The sequence below is a fragment of the Thamnophis sirtalis genome, unplaced genomic scaffold (assembly GCF_051295495.1).
Source record: "Thamnophis sirtalis isolate CommonGarterSnake01/CBP01778 unplaced genomic scaffold, rThaSir2_p1.2 scaffold_5, whole genome shotgun sequence".
In the NCBI taxonomy this organism is placed as follows: domain Eukaryota; kingdom Metazoa; phylum Chordata; class Lepidosauria; order Squamata; family Natricidae; genus Thamnophis; species Thamnophis sirtalis.
The window spans coordinates 25,514,496-25,536,974 of NW_028261385.1; the positions used below are offsets into that span (position 1 = coordinate 25,514,496).

At 39.6% G+C, this 22,479-nt stretch overlaps 1 protein-coding gene across 1 annotated transcript in view; it reads right to left on the minus strand.

Annotated features, from left to right (window-relative positions):
• Positions 1–328: 328 nt before the first annotated feature.
• Positions 329–22,479, minus strand: part of EMB (embigin) — a 39,588-nt gene continuing 17,437 nt past the window's right edge. Inside the window, exons 4-10 of the mRNA XM_087715476.1 lie at positions 18,677–18,872; positions 15,358–15,446; positions 9,605–9,744; positions 9,005–9,287; positions 5,128–5,161; positions 2,938–3,012; positions 329–1,633 (exon numbers count right to left, since the gene is read on the minus strand). Coding sequence (XP_087571602.1) covers positions 2,955–3,012; positions 5,128–5,161; positions 9,005–9,287; positions 9,605–9,744; positions 15,358–15,446; positions 18,677–18,872 — 800 coding nt within the window. The 3' untranslated portion in view covers positions 329–1,633; positions 2,938–2,954. The remainder of the gene's footprint in view (positions 1,634–2,937; positions 3,013–5,127; positions 5,162–9,004; positions 9,288–9,604; positions 9,745–15,357; positions 15,447–18,676; positions 18,873–22,479) is intronic.

Consider the following 22,479-nt stretch of genomic DNA (forward strand, 5'->3'; position numbering starts at 1 on the left):
AAATAAAACACTGTTTTTATTTGGCTTGTATTGGGGCACTTTGATGCTTTCGTTTGACCTCATTTTCAAAGTTTAGAAAGTTGTGGTGCCAGATGCACAATTAAGACAATGCGTGTAAAAGACTTTGAGTACATGCTTTGATAGTCATTTTGCATTTTTAAAATCTCTTCCGGCCCTGTGCAGATTCCCTTAGGATATGGAAAGAATAGTTCAGCCCCAATATTGCCTGAAAAGGAAAAAAAAAATCACACTTTCAAATGTGTGGTTATAATTGATTTGTGTTAATACTTAATGAAAGCTTAATCATGTCACAAACATTTGACAGCCATCTCTCTTATTGGTGACATTTATTGTACAAACAATAGAAAGAATAAAGGGAACACAGGGAACTGGAAATACAGTTACAACAAATTAGAAACGTTATGGATTCGTTCGTTACTTTAAAGGAAAATGTCTTTACTTTTTCAGTTCTTTGGTAAAGTTACTGATAAACCATGAGATTAACAAGGCATATCATTGAGTGTATTGCTATTGTCCACTTGTAGTACTTCTGGACAAGTAATCTAACAAAATCCAAGCTTTGAATATCACCATTTGGTATCTGTTTTCTACTTCGTTATCATATTTCTTACACCAGCCCACCAGTCACATAACCTCTTCCAAGAAAACCAACAACTTCTTTCTTTACAGAAGGAAAAGAGAAAATGCTTTGAGATTCTAAGGGTGACATTTGGTTGACATAAAATATTGGCGGCTAAAGGTATTTGCCATTTAAGCTGGTTCTAAATTAGATATAAATATATATATTAATTCTCAATATAAAGGCTAAACCCTTTGTAATTTACTTTTCCTTGTAAATCTTGGCTTGTATGGCTTCTTCTGATAATACTACTTTACTAGCAGACAAATCAGGAGAATACAGGTAGTCCTCGACTTACGACCACAATTAAGCCCAAACTTTCTGTTGCTAACTGAGACATTTGTTAAGTGAGTTTTGCCCCATTTTATGATTTTTTTTCTTGCCAGTTATTAAGTGAATCATTGCAGTTGCTAAATTAGCAACCTGGTTGTTAAGTGAATCTAGTTTCCCCATTGACTTTGCTTGTCAGAAGATCACAAAAGGTGATCACATGAGCCAGGGATACTGCAAGGGTCAAGTATCTCAATTGTTATCATATGATCATAGGGATACTGCAATAGTTGTAAGTGTGAAAAACGGTCATAAGTCACTTTTTCAGTGACATAACTTTAGTCACTAAATGAACTATTGTAAGTTGAGGACTACCTGTATTTCCACTAGATGCTGATCATCATATACAAAAATGCACTCTATACATATTCAGATAAATGAATGGAAGTTAATAGTAGATTAGGGTTAATTGCAGACTAAGGCTTGAACAGATAAAAAAAAGTCTACAGCATAAGTTTAGCTAAAACTTTTAGGACAATATGAATCACATTAGCTTTATTTAATACATTCATTATTATTTTTTTTATAAAAAGACATTTTTAAAGCAATATATTTAAGACACCTAGAAGTCCATCATTAGAAACCAAGTATATACAGTTCCACTGTTTCAGAAAGTTTTTTTTTTTTAATCCAGTGCAGTCTTGGCATTTCTTTTCATCTTACCTAAATTAAAAAGAACAGAAAGATTAAAGAAATGCAGTCGTAATACCATCTGATTCCAATGAGTACCCCTTTCGCCTGCTGGTTAAAGCTGAGAGTTTTAAACATCCCATTTCCCATTTTACCAGCCACTGGCATTTTTTATTTTTTTTTATGTGTGCAGCGCTACCCAAAAAATATTTGCTCACCTGCACAGTTGTCTGATAGAAGCCACAACGGCATCCGGACAACTATGATATTACTTCCTCTCTTTGCTTTCCTTGGCAACACCCACGCACAGCTGCATATTAAAGCAGTATCTGATATGTCTTTTGTGGGCTAATCAAAAGTCCTTTACTTGGTGTTATTCCTTGCAACCGTTCCCAGTCAACATTTCAATTGACATGGCAAAAGTGTCTTCTATATAACCTGCACTTCAGACAGACACCTCCAAATCTGGTGCTCTTCAGATGTTTTTGACTAATTCCCACCACACTTTTTCTCCAGTGTGAACACTGCTGGTGACGGTGTGTGTGTGTGTGTGTGTGTGTGTGTGTGTTGGGTAAGAAGACAAAAAGGGAGTTTTCATATATTCAAAAAGAGAATCAGTAGGAGTCTTCTTCTCTCCATGTATGTCTCTTCCCCAGATTTTCCTGGTGCATACACTGAAGATACTATTTATCTTCAAATCTTTCATCCTCGGGTCGGCTGGGAAATTTTTCCAACAGTATGATGCCGTAAAAATATTGGAAGCTGGGCTGGTTTGTTGATTCAGCTTTGTTACATTTTTATAGGTATGGGGTGCTTTTGGCTGAATGCCCAGACATCTAGTTAAGCTTATTAAGAGTTTCCCCAGCTGCCTGGAGAAAAAAAAAGTGGCAAAAAGTGTCAGTTTATTATACTATTGTGTTTGCTTGCTTTTCTGGTGTTATGGGAATAAAAGTGAATAACTGGTAGGTAGAATTTTTTCCCCTATTTTCCTCCCCAAAAACTAAGGTACGTCTTATACGCCGGTGAGTCTTATACTCTGAAAAATACGGTAGTTGATAGCTACCCCCGTTTCCTTTTTTTTTTTCATTTTATTGCAGTCCAGTCTCATTTTTAATTTTCAGTTTCTATTCTTAAACCAAATGTTTTTGATAATGATCTATGTTTCCCACCCAAAGCTGCCCCTGTGAGATGGGTGCAAATAAACTGAATAAAATAGACCAGCATCCCAACATTTCTTTAAATTTTTGTTCAGCTTGATCAAACCTGACAGTGCAGAAATGTCAACAACCTGGACACTAATAGATACAGGATCCCTTCAGTTTTATCTTCTAACTTACCACTTTTAATAAGGGATTTAGACATTCCTGTGTCGGGTAGTGCTATTTTCCACACCATTGCTGTCTTCTGATTTCCTGTATAGAATAATGAAGGGGAGGTTCAGGTTTTTTCCCATCATGGATTGATTTGTATTAAGTTCAGTATGGACTTTTATGCTTAGATGGGTTTCCTCACTTGTTAATTCTTGCTTGGCAAAAAGTCCACAGCAATAGAGCAGAACAGAGATATAAGATATGGTTTTAATAGTAGAGGCTAGCTATCGGTGAGGCTTCATATCTTCTAGAACAAGGATCTCCAACATTGGCAACTCTAATACTTGTGGACTTTAACTCCCAGAGTTCCTCAGCCAGCTTTGCTGGCTGAGGAACTCTGGGACTTGAAGTCCACAAGTCTTAAAGTTGCCAAGGTTGGAAACCCCTGTTCTAGAAATACACTATACAATTGAAACTATATCTGTATATATCTATAAATGAATAAGACAGCCTTCACATTTCCTTCTACAAAAATGCAAGTGAGGGAGAAAAATTCCAAGCTTCAAACTGTGTATGTGACCTTTTTCAGCCTATGGGAAAAAATAAAAATGAGAATTTCTTCAGTGTTCTGAACAAGCTAGAGGCCTGTGGTTTCATAAAAATGCATATGAGGCATTGATATGATCTGGTGGGATTTCCCAGAAAGCTGTTGTGAGGCCTGAGTGTTCTATTCTAATTTGGCTAGTTTGTATTATGTTTCTATTTAATGCACCGATTTGAAACAAAGCCGGTTGATGGTTGAATTATAAATTATCTCATCAGATACCAAGTGGCGAGTCAAGATGTGGGACTGACAGAAGTTAGATGGTTAAATAGGTTATTGAAGTTTGTTCCCCTGCATACCCATCCTAGCAACTAGCTAGCTCACAAGCACAGTAAATTAAAACCTAAGAATTATTGTATTTAGGTTTCCTGAGTGAGTGGTTGAACATGGGAATAACCCAAGAGCATAGTATAACAAGAGGATTAGGGGGAAAAAACACCATTCCCTGTAACAGTTTCATTCTCAGTAAGTCTTTGGAAATGTGTACATGAAGATATGAGTTTGCAGCACGGAACCAAAGTGTACTTTCTCTATTCAAGTGCTTTGTGGTAAAAAAAATAAAATAAAATCTCCTTTTTGAAATTATTTCCTATTACTTTGGTTGGATGATGGGGAGAAACAGTCTGATACTACCATTACTATTTTAAGCAGAATAGGTAAATGTGAAAAAAGATCAAACTTGACTATATTAGAAGAAGCTTGCAATATATTTTCCCCCCTATTTTGCAAGTAGTCAGCAATGTTCAAACATAGCAGTTCACACTCACTTTCATTAGCAGAAAAATAAACAACTTTGTATTTTTACATTTAATAAGACGTGGTATATGTTTCAGGCTCAGTTTCCTGCCAACCATCTTCCCACTCCACTACTAAACAAATGAGACAGAATTACCACATTTTTCGCACTATAAGACACACTTTTTCCACCCCAAAAAGTGGGTGGAAATGTTTGTGTGTCTTATAGAGCGAATATTGCCGAAGCCCCACCTACCTGTTGACCTCCACCCTTCAGCCGTTTTTGGCTTTCACATGCCCTATTTTCAGCCTCCGTGCATCCAATTTTCAGCCTCCACGTGTCTCATTTTTGGCCCATTCCAGGTAGCCCGTTGCTGTGCTGCCTGGAACGGGCCAAAAATGGGATGGGCAGAGATAGAGAAAATGGGACACATGGAAGCCGAAAATGGGATGTGCAGAGGCAGTGATAGGCGGCAACGATCCCCACAGCTGATTGGTGGTATTCCAGGAGGCCAATCCAATCACCAATGAGCTGCTGATGCTAAATCAGGATGCAATAACATGAAGCTGACCAGGCTGTTTGCTGTTTGCTGCAAGGATGCTAGCCAGATGAATACTGGTTTATGCTGGAAGGCAGGAGCAGATTTTTTTTCTTGTTTTCTTCCCCAAAATTTAGTTACGTCTTATGGTCCGGAGCATCTTATAGACCAAAAAATATGGTAATATTTGAAGTCCAGCCCCCATTAAAATTCAATTGTAATGGTGTTGGTTGTCACTTGTTATTGTTTCAACTTTACACTATTTTTGTATGGTAACATGAAACAGTTTTGCTCTAACTTTACAACAAGAACATTATTACTTACAATGTTATTACTTACAATGTTTCCACTTGTTCGAATTCTTTTTCAACTTCTGCAAAGAGAAAGAAACCAATATGATTTTTATTTTGTGTTGGTATATTTTACTCACTTCCTTACTTATTTAAGATTTCAAGCCTGACTCAAGCCTTTGAGTCAGTCTTGGCTCCTGGTGACCGTCTGGATTACATGTTTTCATTTTTGGGAAGTAGTTTGCAATTGCCTGTTTCTTAGGACTGAGAGAGAGAAACTGGCCCAAGACACACAGTCGATTTTCAAGTCTAAGGTGGAACTAGAACTCACAATCTCCTGGTTTCTAACCTGGTGCCTTAAACACTAGACCAAACTGTGTATAGTTTTATTTCAGAGCCATAGTGGCGCAATGGATAGAGTGCCGTTACGGCAGGCTACTTCTGCTGATCACCTTCTGCCAGCAGTTTGGCAATTGACTCAGCCTTCCATCCTTCTGAAGTTGGTAAAATGAGGACCGCGATTGTTGGAGGTAATATGCTGACTCTGTAAACAGCTTAGAGAGAGCTGTAAACCACTATGAAGTGGTAAAAAAGTGCTATTGCTATTTATTTGTTTGTTTATGAGTTTAAGGGATTCTATATTAAATTGTTAGGGATGTGGTGGCTCAGTGGCTAAGATACAGAGCTTGTTGAGCAAAAAGGTTGGCAGTTTGGTGGTTCGAATCCCTAGTGCCACATAATGGAGTGAGCTCCCGTTACTTATCCCAGCTTCTGCCAACCTAGCAGTTCAAAAGCATGTAAAAATGCAAGTAGAAAAATAGGCAAATTGGTGGGGCCATTTTCAGGTTGAATTTCAGGTCAATTTCAGGCCTTTTGGGCTGTTTTCAGTGCGTTTTTCAGGCTGTTTTCAGGCCTTTTCCAGCCATTGGTATCATGACTTCATCCTGCATAAGAACTGCATGCTTTGTGTCATTTGTGAGATGATGTCATGATGTCCTTATATCTTTGGTCAAATGCTTATTTGTGCTTCTTATCACATTGGAAGAACTGAAACTTTTCCAAAAGATGTTCAATACATAGCCCCCTTTTTATGGGGATAATTATTACATATCAAGAGTTTTAATTTTTTGCTTTATTTTTATTCCTTCACTTCAACAAAATTATTTATTTTATGTTCTATTATCTTATTATTTCTTTATTATATGCAACAAAGAGATTTCATTAGTTGGCAGTGTTTTAAAAAAGTAACAATATTTAAGTAAGTACAAAGTAAAATCACCTGGTCGCACTCTAAGAGAGGAAATGTATTGACATTAAATTAATGTGGCTGTTAACTATGCTCATAATTAAATGGGTAAAGGTCTTCTGCACACTAAAGGAAGAAACAGCAGCTTTTTATCTTGCAGTATTAGTGGGAAAAGTATTTCACACCATGTAATGTGCTTCCAGCTGCAGTATTCCATTTTTGAAAATTTGTGCTTTCCATATTTCCACCTAAGGCATGATTCCTTTCATAGAAAGAATTTGTAAGCAGTCATGTTAATCCATTATATTAACTATACAATTGACCTGAAATTCAACCTGAAAATGGCCCCAAAACCAGACTATTTTGGGGTTTTTTCAGGGCATTTGTGGGGTGTTTTCAGGCCAATTTTCAGGATGGAAAAACTGCCTGAAAACAGCCCAAAAATGAACTGAAAACAGCCTGAAAAAGTGACTGTTTTTTCAGCATTTTGGGGGTCATTTTCAGATGATTTTGGCTGGAAAAATGGTTTGAAAATGGACTGAAAAATAGACTGAAAACAGCATGAAAAACAGAGTGTTTTGGGATGTTTTGGGGGACGTTTTCAGGCTGATTTTGGGGCCAATTTTGGCTGGAAAAATGTCCTGAAAATGTTCTGAAAAATGCCCTGAAGACATCCCAAAAAAACAGACTGTTTTTGGATGTTTTAAGGCTGTTTTCCCAGACAAAATCACCCTGAAATTGGCCCCAAAAATGGGCAGGGGCGGGGCCAGCCAGTGGTCTGAATTGCCTGTTTGAACTGCACAGAATCAGAACTACCGGTTCAGGTGAACTGGTCTGAACTGGCAGCAGCCTGGGTATGTATGGAGAATTACAGTTTTCTTCTGCATTGTAATCTGCAACCAAGGCACTTTGCCTTTTCTTGGAGACCAACTGGAGGACATGAGTTCTCCCTTTCAGTGGCCATAGATATTATTTTAGGATTCGCAACATTTCTCTCCCAGTCCACCACATTCCTTTCTGATATGCAACAAAACCACCAAACAAAACTGCGCCTCAACCTCTTTGTTGAATTCAATTTTAAAACATGAAATATTTGGAGCACATACAAAACCTTTAATGTTCTTGTTCAAAAATATAGCACCTGTGCGATTCCACTCATCATTTAGCTTTCTACTGAATAGCAAATAAACCCAGATAGTTTGAAGTAAGCACCATTTCCTTAGAGATGTTTTGAGAGGCAGAGGTAGTTACTTGTGTCCTGACTCTATGAATGGCTTTTCAAAAGAAGAAGAAAATCCTCTGGTAAAGCAACTCTTTGTTAGTTATAATAAAGCAAGGATGGCAGTTAAGGATTTATGGGCATCATGTATTGTTTGATGTTTTTCCTGCAAAAATTGCTGGGTGGTGGTGGTGGAATCAGCAAACTCAGCAAAAGAATTCGCTAGCAACACATGCTAGCAATTTCACAGATGGACAAAATGAATCATTTTGCTTGCTGGCTCAAAATTGAAAATCATTTTTATGGGGAAATCGTTTTGTCCTGTGTACAACGTGACCCGTCAAAACCGCGTTCCACAAAAGCGCGGTTGACGAAATCGCATATGTGACGTCATCACAACGCAACAAAAAAGATCGAAAAATTGAAATAAAAATTAAATTACAGCAAGCCGATTCACATAAAGGTAAGGGTTAGGTTAAGGGTTAGGGTTAGGGTTAGAGCGTTAGGGTTACGTTTAGCGTTAGGTTAAGGGTTAGCGTTAGGTTTTCATTACGTTAAGGGTTAGGGTTAGGGTTAGGGTTAGGTTAAGGGTTAGGTTTAGGGTTAGGTTTGGGGGGGTTAGCTTTATTTTTACATTTTTCGATCTTTTTTGTCACGCTGTGATGACGTCACATACGCGCTTTCGTCGACCGCGATTTTGTCGTCCGCGGTTTTGTGGTAGAACCGTGTACAATGGTAAAGTCAGGCTATATGCCCTGTCAACAACATCTGCATTATGCAGTGATACCAAAATTATAACATGCACATAATGTTGTTTTTTACACTTATGTTTTGATGCCTGGTGAATGTACCTAAACCATGCCATTTGTGTCATGGTGTAGTCACTTTTTGTTGTGTGTGTCCCTCTTGCTCCCAAGAACTATGTTCACTTTTAAAATGTATCCCTAGATCCATCACATGAAGATAAAATGCAGCCCTCGGCCAATAAAAGGTTACTTGACCCTGTGACTTTGTTTTTAAATTCTAATAATAGAAATTCTAACAGAGGAAACAAAGTTTACCTCTTGTTACGGTTTAGTGCAATCTTTCCCAACTTTGCATGCTCCATTCTGTTGGACTTGTTCCTACAATTCCTCTTACATTATGTATCCTGGCTCAAGAATTCTAGAAGTTGAGGTCCAACACAATGGGAACATATCATCACAGGCTCTGGTAGAAGACATACTGATGTTCCACATGTCATAATCATGACACAAATTATAGCTCTGCAAATTAGTTTACCTGCATAATTTGTGTGCTAACAATGATATAATGCAAGAAATTAATAAACCTCCTTTACCCAAGACCCCCCAAGAAACTCCACTCAAACAGAAGTTTACCATTCATTGCCGTCCCATTCTTAATGCACAAAAAAATACCAAATAAAAGCATACTTGAATATGTTATTCTTTCATATCTTACCAGTATTCCCTTGTTTCTTTTTGGAGACCACTTCAAAAATAAAAACAAGCGATACTAAAACGATAACTTCAGCAGCTATTATAAGAAATGGTTTGAGAGGTACCAGATACGTCAGGACTGTGAGCGACACTTCTCCTTTGCTTTCACCTAGTGGAAATCTAGCTTTGCACCAGTAAGAACTGGTATCTAATTCAGAGAGATCAAAGATCTTCAGTTTGGTTGTGTTTGCAGGTGTCTGGATAAAGCTGTACTTCTCTGGCATCAGGGTAGAATTAATAACCACCTGACAGAAGAAAAAAGAGTGAAGAATCTTCATCATACACTCATAAGTCATTACAAATTCCAATACATATATTTAAAGCTATATAGATATTTAAATATATAAATGAAGATTCTGACCGGAAAATTATAACAGTGAAATAGACATATGAAAGGGAAATTAAAAAACAAACAATCTTTGGAAATCTATGAACATTTGATTCATAGTCTAGCTGGGGTAAGATCGGGTCTATATTACAAAAGCATATCTTGAAAATTATCTTGAAATAATGGGGTGGGAGTGGGGGTAGGATTCCTCCCATAAATGAAACAGAACTTTACCTCTCCACTTCCATTATTTGAATACCAGATCCAAAAACTTGGGTTAACTTCGGTTTTTCCATCGCCAACATCACAAGTCAAGACCACAGTGTCACCCACATAACTGATTATATTCTCAGACTTTACATGGACTTTGGGCACTAAGGGGAAAGAAAAAAGAACTGTAATGCAGTATGAGAAAAGTGCATCTTCCTTCCCCCATCCTTCCCACTTTCTATTCAGGAATGATCGAAAGCATCCTGTTGTATTGTAATCCTGTGTGGTTTTGAAGCATTACTGCTTCAGACACAAAAGCTGTGCAGACGATGGCAAGGACGGCAGAAAAGATTATTGGAAGTTTGCTTCCTTCTATCCAGGACATAGCATATAAGCGATGCTTGACCAGGGTCCACAGTATTGTCAGAGATGTTACACATCCTTTTCATGACTAGTTTTCTTTGTTACCTTCCCAGGGGAGACTTTGTGGTTTTCGAAGCAGAACAACTAGCAACTATTCTGTAATAGTTCCTGAACTTCCGGTTAACTCCTTGGGCCTCTTTTTCACCCTCCCCAGGCTCCAGATGCTTTTGGACCACTTTGATATATCCCTAGGCTTAATTTTAATGTGGTTTTATGCAAAGGGTTAATTCAGACGTCTAGCAGGAACTTTATTTCCCTGCCTGTATCCCTCTGTTTGGGACAGGGACTAAAGGCTATCAGAAGAGAAAAAAAGGGGGATAGCAGAAAGAGATGGATGTCCCCGCTGTTTCTTGCCTACCATGTAGATCAGTGTTGGTCAGCCTTGGCAACTTTAAGATGTGTTGATTCCAACTCCTAGAATTCTTCACGTAGCACGCTGCCAGGGGAATTCTGGGAATCGAAGTCTACACATCTTAAAGTCAGCAAAGTTGAGACACTCTGATCTAGAGCATCTCTGAAGGGGCACGACACTTGTCTGAAATAGATGCCTAAGGCTCTTTTGTGCAATTTCAATTGCCTCCTGAATTCCTGCAGGCAATTTTAGTAAAGTATAATTAAATGCATTTCCAATTTAAAATGATAAAATAGAAGAAGGTAGATTCAAGGCTGAAAATCAATGAATGAAGAAAAATTGGACAGAACATGGTTTTTATTCTAGGGACTGATGTTTTCGGGATCAGGATCAACCCTTCTCTCTCCCCTTCCTGTCCCTCATTCTGTGGAACAGGAACATTTTTAGGAGGGCCTTTAAAACATGGCTATTTCATCAGGAAACCATTTCTGCCTCTTCCTCTTTCTTCTGAGTAAGGGAGCTATCAAGATGTCACCCACTTGTCTCTCCTTCCAACTCTGCTGAGTCACCTCTTGAGTCAGTACAAGTTAGAATGGAATCAGAGAAGCTATCATTGTTCTTATAACATTCTGTGGGGGTTATGGGCACATTAGCTTTGAGCTACCTATAAGCTTCTGATTCAACACTGTAGAAATAGAAGATGGGACTTTATAGGCTTTCAGAAGACTAATATGGATCTTCTTATACACAACTGATAGTTTGCTCCCTTGACACAGCTAGAATTGAGAGGAACAGAAACAAATTGTCACTTGCAGAAGTGAGAGGACTTCAATATAGTATGAGAAAAGCTGTTTCTGCAGCTACCTGAATCCACCAATTTTGTTTTGAGCCCCCCGAGATTCTCTCATATGGATTATTTCCCTTCTCTGTTGCATTTGGAGAATTTGAAAGGATTTTATAGAGAGATGTTGAAAACCCACAAAAGGTTTGGGTTTTTTTATATATCAAAACAACCATCCAAGCAGCCCAAAATAATTAGCAAACAGGCCCTGGCTGCATGAAAATTGTCCATTCTGCTCTAGATCATAAAATACAATTTTAAGGGTTACGGTTAGAATGTTCTTCAGGGTACTTTATTTTACACAAACTTCTAGCTATTGACAGTAGGCTCAAGGTAGATTTTGTCTTCTGCACTTAATGATTTATATGGAAATAATGTCCCTGGTTACATCTGGAAATAGCTGTGATTCTAAACATCCCTGGGAATAATTAAATCACATGGAAATAACTTACTCAAAATTAACATGATTGTTAATTGTTAATGATTGTTTCTGATTGGCTGAGGGACATACAACAACTGAAGATGAGGTTTATGTGCAAGCTCATGTATCATTTCCTAATAAGGTAGAAATTTGCCACTGTATCTAAGAAAGGATCATGCTTGCAAGTTATGTTTCATTCCCAGTTAAATGGGCTTCTCCTACCCTGGCCTGAATATTTTCACTGTTATGCAAGTAATCAAATTTAACATGAACCAAATTTTTGTACCCAAAGCCAATAACTGTGGAAACCTAGTTTCTGCTATTTTTCTCATTCAAAAACAATAAGCAAGCAAAAAGAAAAAGCAGTTTTTGCAAACTTAACTGTTAAAATTCCTGACCAAAAGAAAGAAAAACAAACCAAAAACTTGAGCTTGCCAAAGTCAAGTATGCTATTTAGAACATCCTGGTTTGAGCAAATTTATTTTGCTCACACCATTACCCAACCACAAAATATAGCAGTATGAAATATATTGCTCGTGTCTCATTGATAAGATTAGCGCTGAACAAATACAGCATGAAATAAAATGTAGTTGATCATTACCACTTTCCAGTCTGATTAACGTTCGGCTGCAGAGTACAATATTGTTGGGGTTTTTTTTTTATCCTAATGAAATTTTCCTTATTAACATGCACTGTTTTATGACTCACAATAAGCAATGGAACCAATGCCTGCAGAACACATCGTCATAATTACGTGAGGATGATAGATACACAACAACCAATTACATCCTTCTTGATTTAGCACTTTTGCAGCAATTCTACTGCCAAAACTACAGTATACACATTATCATACAGACGGGCAAATTTAAACATCCCTGATGATCAGGGTTGATCTTTAATCCTTATGTACTCAATTTTCTACTTCTTAAATGTCCATATTATCACGCGGAAACAATTTTCTTAGTGATAGAGCTTTTCCCATCAGAATATTGCAAATGAGTTTGGAAATGTTTAGCTGTTTCTGCAAATGAGTAGGGCTCTGTAGGAAACTACTCAGATCAGAAATTCCCTTGGGGTTGCCCCCCACCTCAGACTAGAAGAACTAACTAAAAGAGCAGTGAAGCTGAATTCTTCCGGGTGTCTGATGCAGAGGTGGTATTCAGCCAGTTCTGACAGGATCTGGAGAACTGGTAGTGGAAATTTTTGAGTACCGTATTTTTCGGAGTATAAGACGCACTAAGTTTTTGAAGAGACAAATTTAAAAAAATTGCACTCTGCAGACCTCCCAAAAATTTCATGAAAATGGGCCCATTTTTTTTCCAAAAAAAAAGGGTATGCATAGCCTTTAGGAAGCTTGTAGAGTGCTCCTAGGGGGTGGGAGGCAAAAATGAGTAAAAGTGACCCATTTTTCGCTCATTTTTGCTCTCCCTAGCCCCCAGGAGCACTCTGGAAGCCTTCTAAAGCTCTGCATGGTCATTTTGGTGAAGGGGGTGGGGTTTCGGGAGGCCAAAAAAGCTGTATTTAGTGTATAAGACACAGCCAAATTTTAACCCTCTTTTTTGAGGGAAAAAGGGGTGTCTTATACTCTGAAAAATATGGTAGTTTGGAGAACCAGCAAAGAGGCTGGCCCCGCCCCTGCTGCCTCCCAGCCTCCCAGCTGATCTTCTTTTGTTGCCTGAACAGGAGAATGGACCTGGAAAGCAGGTTAGTGGGGTGCTGAGGGAATGGGGATTTTGCAGTAACCTTCCCCTGCCACGCCCACCAAGCCACACCATGCCTACAAAGCCACGCCCACAGAACCAGTAGTAAAAAAAAATTGAATCCCACCACTGGTCTGATGCTTGATTAGGTCTTAGACTCACATTTAAACTGTACAGTGCAAAAACTCTAATCCTACAAAACATCATTTTGCACAGAGACAAGTGGAATAATCTTTCTCCCCACTGAAAGTGAATTCATTTTCAGCCCCAGCAGTGATTCTTCAGAATGCATTTGTTCGGTTTTAAAAATCAGTAGCAAGTGGCTGCTTATAAAAGACAAGGAATAATTAATATTTAATGGAATTTAATATTCCATTAATCTGCATCATCGTTCTATATTTAGTCATATCAATAATTCAGCACACTGCATCCTCAGCATTTTACAGCAGATGATACAGTATTATCAATAAAAAGGGGCAGCCGCAAGAAAAACTGCTCTGACATTCCATGCAGATTTGAGGAGAAGCACAAATAGTCTTAAAATGAAGAACAAAAAGAAATTAGATTTAAAGGAACCAGTCTTGACGTGTTTTAAAATTACATCTTAAAAGAACTTATTATTTTGATGGTTTATAGCAAAATTCCTCTTTCATGTTAATAAGAAAAATATCGTTTTATTTTAGTTTGATTTGCCATTGCTTCATATTTATTACAATCAACTTTTTGCCAGCTTTTTTTTTTAAAATGTACATGTTGACAGCATTGAGAACTCCTGTGGTTTGTTGTGGTTTTTTTTTCCATCTTTTCATTTTTAATTGGGATGGTGGAGAGCATCAATACAGGTAGTCCTTGATTTATGACCATTAAACCCCAAATTCTTGTTGTTAAGTGAGATTTCTTAAAGTTTTTTTGCCCCATTTTTATGATCTTCCTTGCCTCAGTTGTTAAGCAAATCATTGAACTTAATACGTTAGTGTTGTGACTCAGCAGAAGTCTCCTGTGAGTCTTTTCGGGATGCAAGATTAACAATGCAGCTGGGGCTCGTTAGTGGGGTCTTCTGGTGATAAAAGGATGGATGGTGCCATGCCCTGGTTGCAGGAGTCAACGTTCATTCATTCGTTCATTGATCCTAGGTCGTGGTTTATTTGTGAGAGACACTTGGAGAAGTGATTTGCTTTCTGTAACCCTGATTCGAAGAGACACTTGGAGAAGTGCTTTGCTTTCTTTTTGTACACTTTGTTTTGCCATAAGAGAGATTTGTTTTGCATTCTGTTATCTTCAGGCAGAGACTTTATTTAGGTTTATTTTGGGCTCGCAGCCAGTTTGAGCCGAGGACTGATAAAGTGAATTCCTTTTAAGTTTGTCTGGCTGTCGTCTGCTAACGAGCGAAGGAGGGGGGACTGAACACATTAGTAACCCTGTCATTAAGTGAATCTTGCTTCCCCATTGACTTTGCTTGTCAGAAGGTCATAAAAGAGGATCACATGATCCTGGAACACAGCAACGGTCATAAATATGAACCAATTGCCAACCATCTGAATTTTTATCACCTGATCATGGGGATGCTGAAAAAGTCCTTACTGGGAAAAATGGTCATATGTCACATGTTCACTGCTGTTTTGACTTTGAACAGTCACTAAATGAACTGTTGTAAGTCGAGGACTATCTATCTGACAGTCTAGGGAGATTCTCAATCATCCAGGTCATGGTTATCCCAAAGGTGCTTTTTTCAAAAGGCAACTGGTCTTTCCTATTTTTTCCCCTTTCAAAACATTTTCTTTCTCCTCCCAAGAAACTTCTTCGGTTCATGAAGCTTTAGGAGAACTAAAGAAGCTTCTTGGAGGAGACGCAAAATGTTTTCAAAGGAAAAACTTTTTTTTAAAAAAGAAAGTCCAGTTGCCTTTTGGAAAAAGCACCTTTGGGGCATTAATATGGCAGAGCAGAAAACACTGGGGGGGGGGGGGTAAATGCTCTGATTTCCTGATAAAAGGTGTGATTTGGGAAGAGTGAGTTTTTATAGGGTAAATTCTTGGATCTTACCTTGTAAAACAAATGTAGCTTTTATTTCTGGTGTAGTTTTATAAACACATGTGTAATTGCTCATCTGGTCATCGTTTCTGACTTTTATCCTTAAAAACAGTTAAGCAATTGATACGTAATAAACACTATTGAGCTATGAAGAAAAACAATATGAAAACAGCAATTGGAAAATATATAACAGTAATGTTCTAGATTGATAAATGGTGACATGTAAGCAGCTTGTTGAAACAGATACGGATTTATAATAGCTGAAATATTAGGAATATCCAAATGGATCATCACAGTTCAGATAACTACGGATGGAAAGGACCTCAGTCATCCTCTAATCCAGGGGTGTCAAACTCAAGGCCTGCGGGCAGGATCCAGGCCTAGTGTGCTTATATCTGGCCCAAGGGGTCACCCTGGAAACAGCTAAAGACTAGCCCATGGTGACTCTGCCAACAAATTTGACCTCTCCCCCACCCCCGAGCTCAGTTTTCAATGACAGAAGGCTAGCAAAACAAACTAAAAACAAATCAGAAGGAGAAATGTTTCCCCTTTTGCATTTGAGCATGCAAGAAAGGACAGGAAAGGAGAAAGGGAAAGAGGAAAGGCAAAGAAAAAGAAGGAAAGATTGGAAGAGAGCAAGGAAGGAAAAATAAGAAAGAGGGGAAGGAAGAAGAAAAGAGAAGGAAGATGAAAGGAAAAAGAAGAAAAGGAAGGGAGGAGGGAGGAAGGGAGGAGGGAGGGAGGGAGGGAGGAAGGGAGGAAGTTATAATGAAAGTGAGGGAGGGTCTGATGGAAGTCCTGCCTTAGGACTTGGCTACCACAGGTGCCCCCAACATGAGTGACATAAAGCAGGCCACGCCCATCCTGGCCATGCCCCACCCACCGAGGTCAAACAGAACCCTGATGCCACTCTCAATGAAACTGAGTTTGACACTGCTCTAATCCAACCACAACCCCTTGCAGCAATTCAGTACTATGCAAGTAGTCCTCAATTTAAGACCAGAATTGAGCCCAAAATTTCAGTTGCTAAATGAAACAGTTGTTAAGTGAGTTTTGCCACTTTTAATAACTTTTCTTCCCCTAGTTCAGTGTTTCTCAACCTTGGCCACTTGAAGATGTCTGGACTTCAACTCCCAGAATTCCCCAGCCAGTGAATGCTGGCTGGGGAATTCTGGGAGTTGAAGTCCAGACATCTTGAAGTAGCCAAGGTTGAGAAACACTGCCCTAGTTATTAAGGGAATCACTGCAGTTGTTAAGTAAATGGCTGTTAAGTGGATCTGGCTTCCCTATTGACTTTGCTTGTCTGAAGGTCGCAAAAGTGGATCACAGGGACCCTAGAACACTGCAACCGTCATAAATACATGCCAGTTGCCAAGCATCCAAATTTTGATCATGTGACCCTGGGGATGTGGCAAAGTGTGAAAAACCATTATAAGTCACTTTTTTCAGTGCCGAAAATGAACTTCGAACAGTTACTAAATGAATGGTAAGTCGAGAACTACCTATAGTATCCCCAACTAATGGTCATCCTGCCTCTATTGAAACACTTCCAGCAAACAAGATTAAGATTGGGTCCCTACCCAAGGCAGCCTATCCCATTATTGAAAGGATGCTGCTCTTTAGAAAATGTTTCCTGCTCCCCATCCAAAATCTCTTCCCTTGTAATTTAATCATCCCACAGCTCGGCTTCTCTTGTGGAACAATTCTGTTCCAAACTCTACGCAACAGCTCTTTGGATAAAGCCAGCTACTGGGTTAAGTACAAGTTCCATTCTTAACTCAGTTTTGTTTGAGCTTGTTCTTACAAATAGGCTCCCCATTACTCAAAATGGTGGATAGTGTTCTCTTTCCTCAAGCTGATGAATCACTAAAAAGTGTGCAATGTTTTTCTGCACTTCTGAAAACCACTGGAAGGTTGTGTATTTAAGAAGTGTAATTTCAACAGTTCATAAATCACACTCTGGCTGGTTGGCTTAGGGAAGGACAATGCCCTCTGCCATATTTTTTTTTAGTAAAAGGCAACCTGTTGAACATTCTTAATCCAGAAGCTGCCTGAACTTGAAAGGCATCATTCCACAATAAACCCAATATCTCCAACCATATTTTCTTTTTCTTTTTTCTTTCAAGCCCTTTATTGTGTTTGGCTTCTCTGGGATGATCAGTCTCCTGCCTCAGTCAAGTAATTAGAAAGAAACATGAACTCCTCAACCTATAGTCTCAAGTTGCTTGCAGTTCTTAAAATGCTTGGCTGAAGTACTAAGCACCTTCCCAAAGTTATCAAATTACCAGTTGTAATGTAGCAAGCAGAAAAAAAGTAAATCCAACTGTGAACAATTCTTTCCATCAGAATAGAGCTGGAAGGGACTTTAGACGTCTTCTAGTCCAACCTCCTGCTCAAGCAGAGATCCTATACCATAGAGCCGAGGTGGCGCAGGATTGTTGTTGGGGGCAATATGCTGACTCTGTAAACCGCTTAGAGGGCTGAAAGCCCTATGAAGTGGTATATAAGTCTAACTGCTATTGATATTGCTATTTCAGGCAAGTGGATTTTCGCCCAGATTTTTCTTTAAAATCTCCAGTGATGGAGCCCTCAGGCAAGCTGTTAATTGGTTAATTGTTCTCACTGTTAGGAAGTTTCTCCTTAATTCCAGGTTGCTTCTCTCCTTGATTAGTTTCCATCCACTGCTTCTTGTCTTGCCTTCTGGTGTTTTGGAAAATAAATTGACCCACTCTTCTTTGTGGCAGCCTCTCAAATAGTAATAGCACTTAGCAATAGCAGTTAGACTTATATACCACTTCACAGTACTTTATTGCCCCCCCAACAATCTGTGTCCTCAGTTTATCCACCTCCAAAGGATGGGAGGCTGAGTCAACCATGAGCCTGGTGAGATGCGATCTGTGAAATTGCAGGCAGCCAGCAGGCAGCAGAAGGAGCCTGCAATACTGCACTCAAACCACTGCGCCACCGCGGCTCATGCAAATATTGGGACACTGTTATCATGTCACCCCTAGTCCTTCCTTTCTTCAGACTTGCCATACCCAATTCCTGCTGTTCTTCATATGTTTTTGTCTCCAGTCTTTAGTCCCCAATCATCTTAGTTGCTCTTTTCTGCACTTTTTCCAAAGTCACAACATTTATTTATTTTTTTATAATGTGGTGACCAAAACTACATGCAATATTCCAGGTGTGGTCTTACTAAGGATTTATAAAGTGGTTCTACAGGACAGTCTTTTAGCCACTGCAGGTGCCCCTCCTAGAGTGACCCTCCCTACTAAAAGATTGTTCCTCTCTACTTTAAACTATGTCAGCATGTAACATAAAAGCCACTTACGTATATCGAGTGCACCATTTGGAGTGAGTTTCATTCCTCCTGATGGTCTCCGGGTTGAAAGTTGCATTTTGTGAGTTCCAAACAGTCTCCATTTTTGCCATGTTTGTGCTGTTGCTGATGACCAAACTACACATTAGTTCAAGTTCAGCTGGACTGTGTAATGTGATACTTTTTGTCTGAGAAACTTTGGGAAATCCTATGGAAACAGTTAGGAGATAACACTTCCCCGATTAAAAGAAAAGATTTTTTTTAAAAAAAGAGTGTATTACTCAAAGAACTTTTTGATCAACTATGAGCTTCAAAACAATGAGCACATTCAGATGAATTTGGCAATTAAAAACTTCAGTTTTCTAAAATATTGCAGTCCCACATGCCACACTTATGTCAAACTTTGTTTCAAATAATCTAGAACAGGGGTGTCAAACTTGTGTCATCACGCCGTCACCATGTGACATATCGGGACTTTTCCCCCCTTTGCTAAACTGGGTGGAGGCAGAAGCAGTATTTGACACAACCAGCCCACAGGCGGCGAGTTTGATACTCTTGCTCTAGAAGAAGTTGAATTTTAGGCATGGCTCCTAGAAAGGCCTTAGTAAGACTATGTCAGGAGAATATTGTACATCTAACATTTCATTCATAAAACAATTATCTTGGCTGTTTGATAACCCCTTGATCTCTAACTAGATGCACTATTATGCTACCTTTTAGCCTGTGCTTAACAGTGGACATAACCCATGCTGTCATCAGAATCCTGATGCATCAGAATTTGCTATTGACTTTGAATTTGGAAGCCTGCCACAACTCAAGGAGAACCAGCTCGAGATGAATCCAATCTCATTCTTCTCCCCTAATATCCAAACTTAGAAGAACACCAAAAATAACAATGTAGCTAGTTTTCCAAAATGAATGACAGCTGTAAAAAAATCTAATTGTTAACTGATTAATTTTTAAAGATACAATTACTTTCAGAAATTCTAAATCTTGTAATTATTGCTTTTGTTTGAGAAAGAAAACAACCAAGCTCAGAAAGCAAAAAGGACCCCATAGTTCAACCCCGAGCTACAAACATTCCTTTCTATTAATCTAGATAATTTACTAAAATGAATAGGACTCTGGTTGAACCACAGATCTTTTTCACTTGGAATACACCCTGACGGTCAGGTGCAAGGGATGAATGATGCACATCATGAACTCACTGCTCAAATTAAATCAAATTACATAATTTGCATAATAACGCCTAATGATATGCATGACATTATAGTGTCTATCCTATGGTCTCATGCAAATATTGGTCTACATGTCCATCACCAGCAAAGCACAACTTTATACACAGCCATCTCTTTCCCATCACTGAACAGAAAATGATGGCAACCTTTAGGGGAGAGAATTCTCTTACAACATGAATCAGGAGTTCACGCATTGGTGGGATATGTCAAAATAGAAAATGGGTACGGTAAAGCAATAAGAAATGGGATCAGGGGTGATATTCTGCTGGTTCGCCCCAGTTCGGGTGAACTGATAGTGGCGGCGGCAGGAGGCTCCGCCCACCCACCCAGATATCATCATGGAGGCTCTGAGCATGCGCAGAAGGGCTGGGCGCAAGCTCCCGGTTCTGAACCAGTAGCAAAAATAGAAGGATTTCATGCCTGAATGGGATGCTGCTGAAATAGAATACATGGAAAGCAAAAAGGCTGTAATGGAGTCTATGAAGACAATGAAGACAATAGGAAAGATTAGATTCTGACAATGGAGTCCAAGAAGGCAGAACTGGGGGATATACCATATAAAGGAAAGGAGAAGACAGGGAAGGAGATCTTGACTATGCTAAGAAAACTAATTCCGAGAATCACTGTAAGATTGCATCGATGTAATGGCTAGGTGAGACTTACCAATAAAATCAACCATAGAATAGTAGCAGTCAGTATGGTTCTGATCCACAAAAGAGCTACTGGGAAGCTGTAACTTAGAGCCTTGACGATTAAACTGGTGTGAGCAATGTGAGGTTAATCTGCTTTTGCTACTTTGGGCTTTGCTAAATCCTTATAACGTGAAAAACAAAGGCTGAGTAGGAAGCATTTCAAAACTGAAAACATTCTCTTCCAAGTTCAAAGGCAGATACCTCAATCAGGGCGTTGGCCTCAAATGACTTCCAACTTAAACAGTGTTCTTAACATCAGGCAAATTCAAGACAATTTCAATTCAAGATGATTGGAATTCAAGACACTATGCGCAAACCTGCTAAATCCCATCCATATCTACATCTTTAGCTATATCTATATAAGAGTGTCAAACTCAATTTCATTGGGGGCTGCATCAGGGATGTGTTTGACCTGGGTTGCTGGGGGGGAGGCATGGCCAACTTGACGTCACTTGTATCGGGGGCACCTGTGGTGGCCTGAGTGCTCGGCCAGCAAAATGGGCTCCTGAGCTCCATTTCCAAATGCAATGGCCTCCTGCAACCCTCTGCCAGCGAAAACGAAGCTCAGGAGGGCTGCACGCGGTCCTTGCAAATTCCATTTCCGCTGCGATGGCCTCCTGCAACTTTCTGCCAGTGAAAACAGAAGTTGTGAGGGCTGTATGCGGTCTTCCCAAGTTTCATTTTCGCTGACAGAGGCACTGTGGGCCAGTCCCTCATTGTTTCCAGAGTGGCTCCATAGGCCAGATCTAAGCACCAGCGGGCCAGATTCGGCCCGCAGGCCTTGAGTTTGATGCTCCTGATCTATATCATCTCTATATGCATACATATATGCATAGGTATTTGTATAGGTATATGTATACATATACATCTATACCTAGACCCATATACATATCTTTATCTTTAGCTATATCTATATCTTTAGCTATATGTCTGTTGTTCAGGACAACACGGAGGATGTGGGTCTGTGCATTTCTGAAATCTAACAGAAAAGTATATAAAAAAACAGGGTTCTTGCTCAGAAAAGTTATGCTTTTTTAAATATACTGTATTTTTCGGACTATAAGGTGCTCCAAAGTATAAGATATACCTAGCTTTTGGGGAGGAGAAGAAGGGGGAAAAGTCTACCTCCCAGCAATTTGGCTCCTTGAGGCAAACAGCAAACAGCTTGGTCAGCTTCAGCACAGCCTGATTTAGCACAAGCAGCTGATTGGCAGTTGGATTTGCCTCCTGGAATACCTATTATCAGCTGTTTCAGGCTGCGAGCATTGCCACCATCCATCGGTGCTGTCGCTGCCCATTGCCGCTCCCACCTATCGCTGCCCCTACATGCCCCATTTTTGACCTCTGTGCATCCCATTTTCAGCCTCCATGCACCCCATTTTCAGCCGGTTCCAGGTGGCAGAAATCACTGCTGCAGCCACATATCCCTGCCATCTGGAACAGGCCAAAAATGGGAGACACAGAGGCCAAAAATGAGGCACATAGAGGCTGAAAATGGGATCTGTTTGGAAGCGGCGATGGGCAGCGGCAATGGGCAGCAGCGATCCCCACAGCCTGGAACAGCTGATAGTAAGTATTCCAGGAGGCCAATACAATTGCCAATCAACTGCTCATGTTAAATCAGGCTGTGCTGAAGCTGACCATGCTGTTTGCTGCAAGGAGGCAAATTGCTGGGAGGCAAAGGCTGGTGGGTGGGGGCTGGTGGGTAGGGGTCAGCGGGTGGGTGGAGCTTTGGCAATATTCTCGGTAAAAGACACACCCACATTTCCACCCACTTTTTTGAGGGGGACTGCATTTATACTCCAGAAAATATGGTAAATCTTCTCCCTAAAAATAAGTTATCCTGGCTACATGATTACCAAGGCGAGGCAGGTCTTGGGGCATG